The sequence below is a fragment of the Rana temporaria genome (genome assembly GCF_905171775.1).
Source record: "Rana temporaria chromosome 9 unlocalized genomic scaffold, aRanTem1.1 chr9e, whole genome shotgun sequence".
Lineage (NCBI taxonomy): Eukaryota > Metazoa > Chordata > Amphibia > Anura > Ranidae > Rana > Rana temporaria.
Genome location: NW_024404481.1, coordinates 1,746 through 12,202, shown reverse-complemented (window position 1 = coordinate 12,202; position 10,457 = coordinate 1,746). Strand labels below are relative to the sequence as shown.

General features: G+C 50.3%; 2 protein-coding genes across 2 annotated transcripts; one reads left to right on the top strand and one right to left on the bottom strand.

The window, feature by feature from the left end:
• Positions 1–1,395: 1,395 nt before the first annotated feature.
• On the bottom strand, positions 1,396–7,822 carry LOC120921932 (serine/arginine repetitive matrix protein 2-like). Its single transcript, XM_040334442.1, has 2 exons — positions 7,802–7,822; positions 1,396–6,660 (listed from the first exon to the last, which is right to left on the bottom strand). Exons 1-2 carry the CDS (start codon positions 7,820–7,822, stop codon positions 3,055–3,057), a joined length of 3,627 nt encoding a protein of 1,208 aa, XP_040190376.1. The 3' UTR covers positions 1,396–3,054.
• Positions 7,823–8,358: 536 nt separating this feature from the next.
• Positions 8,359–9,141, top strand: LOC120921931 (cilia- and flagella-associated protein 251-like; the record flags this gene model as incomplete). Its single annotated transcript, XM_040334440.1, has 1 exon — positions 8,359–9,141. A coding segment is annotated over one exon (783 nt), but the record flags the coding sequence as incomplete, so codon positions are not given.
• Positions 9,142–10,457: the final 1,316 nt, after the last annotated feature.

The following is a 10,457-nucleotide window of genomic DNA, read 5'->3' as shown; positions in this document are numbered from 1 at the left end:
GGCGAGACAAATAGCGGTGTGAACTGTTTTATAAATACGCTCGCTGACGGGGGGGGGGGGAATAAGTGGAAACGCCCCCCTTAGAGGAAACGCCCCCATGGAGAGATTCTACAGAACTCAGGAAATCAACCCATAGAGAAGTATTCCCCAGGGGGCGGAGCCGTCACTTCCCAATGGACGGTTGGGTATTCCCCAGGGGGCGGAGCCAGGGGGCGGAGCCGTCACTTCCCAATGGACGGTTGGGTATTCCTCAGGGGGCGGAGCCGTCACTTCCCATTGGACGGTTGGGTAACAGTCAGTAAAAAGGAGTTTCACGCTGGTGAGGGTCAAACACAAATCAACATGGCGGATCCAAGACAATCCCCTCCCCTCCCACCCATCCCCTCCCCCATCCCCTCCAATGAGACGGAAGGAACATTCGTTTTCCATTGAGAAGAATAAATACGTTGCACAACGATCGTCAATAAATACAATTCAGAGTCCATGTGGAGCGACGATCGGAAAGTACCTGGGAGCCAATCATTGGTACCGAGCCGGTGGGGGCGGGGGATTCAATCCAGACTTTGTATCTCTTCCTCTTATATTCTTCACACCGATAGTATACAGCCCTCGCACCGATAGTATACAGCCCTCGCACCGATAGTATACAGCCCTCGCACCGATAGTATACAGCCCTCGCACCGATAGTATACAGCCCTCGCGCCGATAGTATGCAGCCCTCGCACCGATAGTATGCAGCCCTCGCACCGATAGTATGCAGCCCTCGCGCCGATAGTATGCAGCCCTCATAGTATACAGCCCTCGCGCCGATAGTATGCAGCCCTCGCACCGATAGTATGCAGCCCTCGCACCGATAGTATGCAGCCCTCGCGCCGATAGTATGCAGCCCTCGCGCCGATAGTATGCAGCCCTCGCGCCGATAGTATGCAGCCCTCGCGCCGATAGTATGCAGCCCTCGCGCCGATAGTATGCAGCCCTCGCGCCGATAGTATGCAGCCCTCGCGCCGATAGTATACAGCCCTCGCACCGATAGTATACAGCCCTCGCGCCGATAGTATACAGCCCTCGCGCCGGTAGTATACAGCCCTCGCACCGATAGTATACAGCCCTCGCACCGATAGTATACAGCCCTCGCACCGATAGTACGCAGCCCTCGCACCGATAGAATACAGCCCTCGCACCGATAGAATACAGCCCTCGCACCGATAGAATACAGCCCTCGCACCGGTAGTATACAGCCCTCGCGCCGATAGAATACAGCCCTCGCACCGGTAGTATACAGCCCTCGCACCGATAGAATACAGCCCTCGCACCGATAGTATACAACCCTCGCACCGATAGAATGCAGCCCTCGCACCGATAGAATGCAGCCCTCGCACCGATAGAATGCAGCCCTCGCACCGATAGAATGCAGCCCTCGCACCGATAGGACGCAGCCCTCGCACCGATAGGACGCAGCCCTCGCACCGATAGGATACAGCCCTCGCACCGATAGGATACAGCCCTCACGCCGGTAGTATACAGCCCTCATAGTATACAGCCCTCGCGCCGATAGAATACAGCCCTCGCACCGATAGTATACAGCCCTCGCACCGATAGTATACAGCCCTCGCACCGATAGTATACAGCCCTCGCACCGATAGTATACAGCCCTCGCACCGATAGTATACAGCCCTCGCGCCGATAGTATACAGCCCTCGCGCCGATAGTATACAGCCCTCGCGCCGATAGAATACAGCCCTCGCGCAGATAGTATACAGCCCTCGCGCAGATAGTATACAGCCCTCGCGCCGATAGTATACAGCCCTCGCACCGGTAGTATGCAGCCCTCGCACCGATAGTATACAGCCCTCGCACCGGTAGAATACAGCCCTCGCACCGATAGTATACAGCCCTCGCACCGATAGTATACAGCCCTCGCACCGATAGTATACAGCCCTCGCACCGATAGTATACAGCCCTCGCGCCGATAGTATACAGCCCTCGCGCCGATAGTATACAGCCCTCGCGCCGATAGAATACAGCCCTCGCGCAGATAGTATACAGCCCTCGCGCAGATAGTATACAGCCCTCGCGCCGATAGTATACAGCCCTCGCACCGGTAGTATGCAGCCCTCGCACCGATAGTATACAGCCCTCGCACCGGTAGAATACAGCCCTCATAGTATACAGCCCTCGCACCGGTAGAATACAGCCCTCGCACCGATAGTACACAGCCCTCGCACCGATAGTATGCAGCCCTCGCACCGATAGTATACAGCCCTCGCACCGATAGTATACAGCCCTCGCACCGGTAGAATACAGCCCTCGCACCGATAGTATACAGCCCTCGCACCGATAGTATACAGCCCTCATAGTATACAGCCCTCGCACCGATAGAATACAGCCCTCATAGTATACAGCCCTCGCACCGGTAGTATACAGCCCTCGCACCGATAGTATACAGCCCTCGCGCCGATAGTATGCAGCCCTCGCGCCGATAGTATGCAGCCCTCGCGCCGATAGTATGCAGCCCTCACGCCGATAGTACGCAGCCCTCGCACCGATAGTATACAGCCCTCGCACCGATAGTATACAGCCCTCGTAACGATAGTATACAGCCCGATAGTATACAGCCCGATAGTATACAGCCCTCACGCCAATAGAATACAGCCCTCGCACCGATAGAATACAGCCCTCGCACCGGTAGTATACAGCCCTCGCACCGATAGTATACAGCCCTCGCACCGATAGAATACAGCCCTCGCACCGATAGAATACAGCCCTCGCACCGGTAGTATACAGCCCTCGCACCGATAGTACGCAGCCCTCGCACCGGTAGTATACAGCCCTCGCACCGGTAGTATACAGCCCTCGCACCGGTAGTATACAGCCCTCGCACCGGTAGAATACAGCTGTTACATGAAGTCCATCATAACGACCCTTTCTGGAGCTTGGCTCATTATTTACGTAGGGTGGTTCCCTCTCTCCGTGGCCCCGGAGCTCTACAACCGGCCACACTCCTTCCACGGCGGTGTCACCGGAGATCCCTTCTTGCCTCCCTTCTTCTCATTCTCACCTCCATACTGGATGGGTTGTGAGATACGGGCCTCTGGCGCCCCGGGTAAGGGTGGAGTTGACCTCGTAGTGTTTGATAACGTGTACGGCCACTCGGGCCACGGAGTTTGTTTTCTTCGATGGCCAGGCCGGATCCTTGCCGTGGTCTGCGCCGTGGCCTGGGCTTTCCGAGGAGGCAGCAGGAGGTCTGGACGCCAGCGTGAGGCTGTTTTTGCGTTCCGATCTTGAGGAGTCGCTGTGATTTGTATACCCGCTCTCTCTTTTCTCTTTGTTGCCCCCCACCGGTTTTGTAGCGGGGGGTTTCGCTGGCCCGGCACTTACTTTTTGTGGTATTTTGCTGTCCCTGGTCTCTGTGTTTGCCGGGTGTTTGGTGACTATGGAATGGATTGACCCCACGTCTTTGTTTGTGAAGACTCTCCTGATTCCGAGGTCGTTTCTGGTCTTCTTCGAGGTGCCGCTGCCGGTTCTTCCCAGTGATGAGGTTTTGGGATGATCTGCAGTCTTCTGCTCAGGACTGTCCTTATTGAGTTCTACATTGCCGCTTTCTACCTTTGATTCGGCACTTTCCGAGGCCTTTCTTAGCTCTCTCTTCCACTTGGAGCAAGGATTCAGAGCCTCCCGCTGCACGGGCGCGTCCTTGAAGCCCTTCGGATAGTAATTGTAGTCCATGTCCTGTGATTGCAGCGCCCGTGATGCGTCATTTGTGGGTTCTACAACATTGTGTGGCGGGGGTGCCACCTGGCCATTCATATCTTTGGCTGGCAGCTTGATGGCCAAATGGGCCACTTGTTTTATACGGGACATATAACATCCGGGTTTGGGCTGGGAAGTTCGGGAGAGCTCAGCTTTAGGTGGAGTTGGATTGCAGGTGTCAGATCTTGGTTGGACCAATGATGGGCCGGACGTTGAAGATACCGAATGTCTGGAGTTCTTTGGAGAAGATTTGACTAGAGTTTGTTTAAATGATTTAACGGTATATTGTTTGGGAAGTTGAAGTGTAGACTGTGAAGGAGAACGGTCTCCTCTGAGGGTCTCGGGGAGAAGGTGGACCAATGTATGGGGTAAAGTCTCAGACTGATCTGGAAATGTAGATAAAATTGGCTGCTGAACGTGTTCTGGATTGTGGTTGGAGGTCCTCGAGGACTCTGAAGATCTTTGCCGTTCTCCCTGCACCATCCCCGGTAATGTCTGATGAACGTGTTCTGGATTGTGGTTGGAGGTCCTCGAGGACTCTGAAGATCTTTGCCGTTCTTCCTGCCCCAGCCCCGGTAATGTCTGCTGAACGTGTTCTGGATTGTGGTTGGAGGTCCTCGAGGACTCTGAAGATCTTTGCCGTTCTTCCTGCACCATCCCCGGTAATGTCTGCTGAACGTGTTCTAGGTTGTGGTTGGAGGTCCTTGGGGACTCTGAAGATCTTTGCCGTTTTTCCTGCCCCAGCCCCGGTAATGTCTGCTGAACGTGTTCTGGATTGTGGTTGGAGGTCCTCGAGGGCTCTGAAGATCTTTGCCGTTCTTCCTGCACCATCCCCGGTAATGTCTGCTGAACGTGTTCTAGATTGTGGTTGGAGGTCCTCGAGGACTCTGAAGATCTTTGCCGTTCTTCCTGCCCCATCCCCGGTAATGTCTGCTGAACGTGTTCTGGATTGTGGTTGGAGGTCCTCGAGGACTCTGAAGATCTTTGCCGTTCTTCCTGCCCCATCCCCGGTAATGTCTGCTGAACGTGTTCTAGGTTGTGGTTGGAGGTCCTCGAGGACTCTGAAGATCTTTGCCGTTCTTCCTGCCCCAGCCCCGGTAATGTCTGCTGAACGTGTTCTGGATTGTGGTTGGAGGTCCTCGAGGACTCTGAAGATCTTTGCCGTTCTTCCTGCACCAGCCCCGGTAATGTCTGCTGAACGTGTTCTGGATTGTGGTTGGAGGTCCTCGAGGACTCTGAAGATCTTTGCCGTTCTTCCTGCACCAGCCCCGGTAATGTCTGCTGAACGTGTTCTGGATTGTGCTGGTTGGAGGTCCTCGAGGACTCTGAAGATCTTTGCCGTTCTTCCTGCACCAGCCCCGGTAATGTCTGCTGAACGTGTTCTGGATTGTGCTGGTTGGAGGTCCTCGAGGACACCAGCCCCGGTAATGTCTCTGACGGTGGAGACGGCACAGAAGGTATAGAAGACGGTGGAGACGGCACAGAAGTTATAGAAGCCTCCAGGTCATTATTCTTAGTTCTGATCGGGTTCAATGATCGTTCACGAATCTCAGGTCCGATCTCAAGCTCTGAAAGCCGGGAAGTTTCCGGTGTAGAAAGAGACGAAGATTCTAAATCCAGGAAGTCTCCATCAGACGGATTCGGCGTTTCGGGTTCAGCGACTTTCTTGTCTGGTTGGTTTTTGGAGATCGGAGAATTCCGACGATCTCTCGGATTATTCCACATACTTATTCCTTGCGGAGCGTTGGACTTCATTGTTGATTTTTTGCCGGACTCGGGAGAAGAAGATTTCATAGAGAATTGGATGAAATTCTGGGAATCGGAATGCGTCAGTATTGGCTTCAAGGTCTCGAATCCGGGTGGGAATCCAGGAATCTTAGGCTGTGTTTGGTTTCTCCGAGTTCCTTGACCATTTCTTTCTATGGAATATTTTGTGACTTCAATCCCGTCATTGGTGATCTCTGGGATCGTCTCACACGGTGTAACCAGTCCTTGCCCTGGGATTATTGATCCGGACATGTGTGACCCTTGGCTATGCGTTTCGATGTTGGGATGAGTTTGTGATTGGTGGCCACATGGAAGATGTGACTGTCTGCTAATCTCTGCCCCATCCAAAGGTTTTCTCCACTTCGGAGTCGCGTCAAATGTTTGTCTGGGCTTGGCTGTCTCCAAAGACGGTCCCAAAATGTCCGGTCCCTCATAATTCAATGGTTGCCATGACAACCCAGACGGTTCCAATATTTCAGCCTTGGTGACGCAGCGTGCCGGCGAGGAGTTGTCAGGAAGTGAATCCGGATCTCCCAGGCGGCTCACATGTTGAGGCTTCGGATGGTTCGCTCCAAGGACAGGTTGAGTTCCTACACAAGGTTCAAGTTCTTCTATCTCAAGCGATGGCGGAGAAATCTCGGCTCTGTCCTCAGACGGTGAACCTTTTATATCCGCTTTGGTCTGGAAATTCGAGTTCTCGGGGATCTTAGATCCGGGATAAAAGTTGGCCTTGGGATCGGGGCTCAGAGTCCTTTTATATTCCATCTGTTGGCGTAGAACTCGCTCAGACGTTTCCCTCATCTGTTGGCGTAGAACGCGCTCAGACGTTTCCCTCATCTGTTGGCGTAGAACGCGCTCAGACGTTTCCCTCATCTGTTGGGCGTTCTTCTGGTCGTCGTTTCCTCGGATTCGCTCTCTTTGAGGTGCGAAGGGATTGTGCGACCCCAAAGAGCGCATCCGGCACAGGCGTCCGCTGGGGGTGCGGCGGAGGTTCTGAAGGTTCCTTTCCAAGGTCAGTTCAAGGTCATCCACGGCCCGGTGAGCCTCCAGAGAACCACAAGTGGCCATCGAGTGCCTCTTCTGCAAGCGCTTCCTTTCCCACTGCAGGCGCCGCTGTTCTTCCAGTTCTCGCACTTTATTCTCCTGAAATCAAGGAGACGCAACGCGTTAGGCTGGGCCAAAACTGAGGGGAAATTACCCCAGGAGGCAATAAAAAACAAGTTCTAATCCACTTCTACAGTTTACACCATTGGAGAGAATTATCCTCACTTCCTGTTATCAGAATATTATCCTCACTTCCTGTTATCAGAATATAAACCTCACTTCCTGTTATCAGAATATAATCCTCACTTCCTGTTATCAGAATATTATCCTCACTTCCTGTTATCAGAATATTATCCTCACTTCCTGTTATCAGAATATTATCCTCACTTCCTGTTATCAGAATATACTCCTCACTTCCTGTTATCAGAATATTATCCTCACTTCCTGTTATCAGAATATAAACCTCACTTCCTGTTATCAGAATATTATCCTCACTTCCTGTTATCAGAATAGAATCCTCACTTCCTGTTATCAGAATATAAACCTCACTTCCTGTTATCAGAATATAATCCTCACTTCCTGTTATCAGAATATAAACCTCACTTCCTGTTATCAGAATATTATCCTCACTTCCTGTTATCAGATTATCCTCACTTCCTGTTATCAGAATATAATCCTCACTTCCTGTTATCAGAATATAATCCTCACTTCCTGTTATCAGAATATTATCCTCACTTCCTGTTATCAGAATATTATCCTCACTTCCTGTTATCAGAATATTATCCTCACTTCCTGTAATCAGAATATTATCCTCACTTCCTGTAATCAGAATATTATCCTCACTTCCTGTTATCAGAATATAATCCTCACTTCCTGTTATCAGAATATAATCCTCACTTCCTGTTATCAGAATATTATCCTCACTTCCTGTAATCAGAATATTATCCTCACTTCCTGTAATCAGAATATTATCCTCACTTCCTGTTATCAGAATGTAAACCTCACTTCCTGTTATCAGAATATTATCCTCACTTCCTGTTATCAGAATATTATCCTCACTTCCTGTTATCAGAATATTATCCTCACTTCCTGTTATCAGAATATTACCCTCACTTCCTGTTATCAGAATGTAAACCTCACTTCCTATTCGTACTGATGGAGAGAAAAATCCTCACTCAGCTCCATTCTGCGTCATAAGAGGAAGTGAGAGTGATGGAGCCGCCATTAACTCTTCCTGTACCTCCCAGGACCAGCACCCCATCCTCCTCCTGTGTGGGGGAAGGGCGGACAACGCGCGGGAGATGGAGGAGACCCTTCTATTAATATTGGGCAGATTTCCTCATCATTCACAGGAGTGAGGAAAGATTTATCTGATGTTCTGCTATGAGGAGCGAGGAGGAGAACGAGGAGGAGAACTAAGAGGAGAACGAGGAGGAGGAGAACGAGGAGGAGAACGAGGAAGAGGAGAACGAGGAGGAGAACGAGGAAGAGGAGAACGAGGAGGAGGAGGAGAACGAGGAGGAGAACTAAGAGGAGAACGAGGAGGAGGAGAACGAGGAGGAGAACGAGGAAGAGGAGAACGAGGAGGAGAACGAGGAAGAGGAGAACGAGGAAGAGGAGAACGAGGAAGAGAACGAGGAAGAGGAGAACGAGGAAGAGGAGAACGAGGAAGAGGAGAACGAGGAGGAGAACGAGGAAGAGGAGAACGAGGAAGAGGAGAACGAGGAGGAGGAGGAGGAGAACGAGGAAGAGGAGAACGAGGAAGAGGAGAACGAGGAAGAGGAGAACGAGGAAGAGGAGAACGAGGAGGAGAACGAGGAAGAGGAGAACGAGGAGGAGAACGAGGAAGAGGAGAACGAGGAGGAGGAGAATGAGAACGAGGAAGAGGAGAACGAGGAAGAGGAGAACGAGGAAGAGGAGAACGAGGAAGAGGAGAACGAGGAAGAGAACGAGGAAGAAGAGAACGAGGAAGAGGAGAACGAGGAAGAGAACGAGGAAGAGGAGAACGAGGAGGAGGAGAACGAGGAGGAGGAGAACGAGGAAGAGGAGAACGAGGAAGAGGAGAACGAGGAAGAGGAGAACGAGGAAGAGGAGAACGAGGAAGAGGAGAACGAGGAAGAGGAGAACGAGGAAGAGGAGAACGAGGAAGAGGAGAACGAGGAAGAGGAGAACGAGGAAGAGGAGAACGAGGAAGAGGAGAACGAGGAAGAGGAGAACGAGGAAGAGGAGAACGAGGAGGAGAACGAGGAGGAGGAGAACGAGGAGGAGGAGAACGAGGAGGAGGAGAACGAGGAAGAGGAGAACGAGGAAGAGGAGAACGAGGAGGAGGAGAACGAGGAAGAGGAGAACGAGGAGGAGAACGAGGAAGAGGAGAACGAGGAAGAGGAGAACGAGGAAGAGGAGAACGAGGAAGAGGAGAACGAGGAAGAGGAGAACGAGGAAGAGGAGAACGAGGAGGAGAACGAGGAAGAGGAGAACGAGGAGGAGGAGAACGAGGAGGAGAACGAGGAAGAGGAGAACGAGGAAGAGGAGAACGAGGAGGAGAACGAGGAAGAGGAGAACGAGGCTAAATTAAGATAATGGCACCAATCCCGATCATTTATTATTATTTGTTAGATTGGGGGGTTTATATCAGTGTTAGGGGTTAATATTCAGGTTTACACAGTTACTTAAGGGTTAGGATTTAATATTAAGGTTAGTTTTTTTAGGATTAGGGGTTAATATTAGTGTTAGGGTTAGGGGTCAATATTAGGGTTAGGGGTCAATATTAGGGTTAGGGGTAATATTAGGGTTAGGGGTTAATATTGGGGTTAGGGGTCAATATTGGGGTTAGGGGTCAATATTAGGGTTAGGGGTAATATTAGGGTTAGGGGTCAATATTAGGGTTAGGGGTCAATATTAGGGTTAGGGGTCAATATTAGGGTTAGGGGTAATATTAGGGTTAGGGGTCAATATTAGGGTTAGGGGGTAATATTAGGGTTAGGGGTCAATATTAGGGTTAGGGTTAATATTAGGGTTAGGGTTAATATTAGGGTTAGGGGTCAATATTAGGGTTAGGGGTTAATATTAGGGTTAGGGGTAATATTAGGGTTAGGGGTTAATATTAGGGTTAGGGGGTAATATTAGGGTTAGGGGTAATATTAGGGTTAGGGGTTAATATTAGGGTTAGGGGTTAATATTAGGGTTAGGGGTAATATTAGGGTTAGGGGGTAATATTGGGGTTAGGGGTAATATTAGGGTTAGGGGTTAATATTAGGGTTAGGGGTTAATATTAGGGTTAGGGGTAATATTAGGGTTAGGGGTCAATATTAGGGTTAGGGGGTAATATTGGGGTTAGGGGGTAATATTGGGGTTAGGGGTAATATTAGGGTTAGGGGTAATATTAGGGTTAGGGGTAATATTAGGGTTAGGGGTAATATTAGGGTTAGGGGTTAATATTAGGGTTAGGGGTTAATATTAGGGTTAAGGGTAATATTAGGGCTAGGGGTTAATATTGGGGTTAGGGGTTAATATTAGGGTTAGGGGTAATATTAGGGTTAGGGGGTAATATTAGGGTTAGGGGTAATATTGGGGTTAGGGGTTAATATTGGGGTTAGGGGTCAATATTAGGGTTAAGGGTCAATATTAGGGTTAGGGGTTAATATTAGGGTTAGGGGTAATATTAGGGTTAGGGGTTAATATTAGGGTTAGGGGTAATATTAGGGTTAGGGGTAATATTAGGGTTAGGGTTAATATTAGGGTTAGGGTCAATATTAGGGTTAGGGGTTAATATTAGGGTTAGGGGTAATATTAGGGTTAGGGGTAATATTAGGGTTAGGGGTTAATATTGGGGTTAGGGGTTAATATTAGGGTTAGGGGTTAATATTAGGGTTAGGGGTTAATATTAGGGTTAAGGG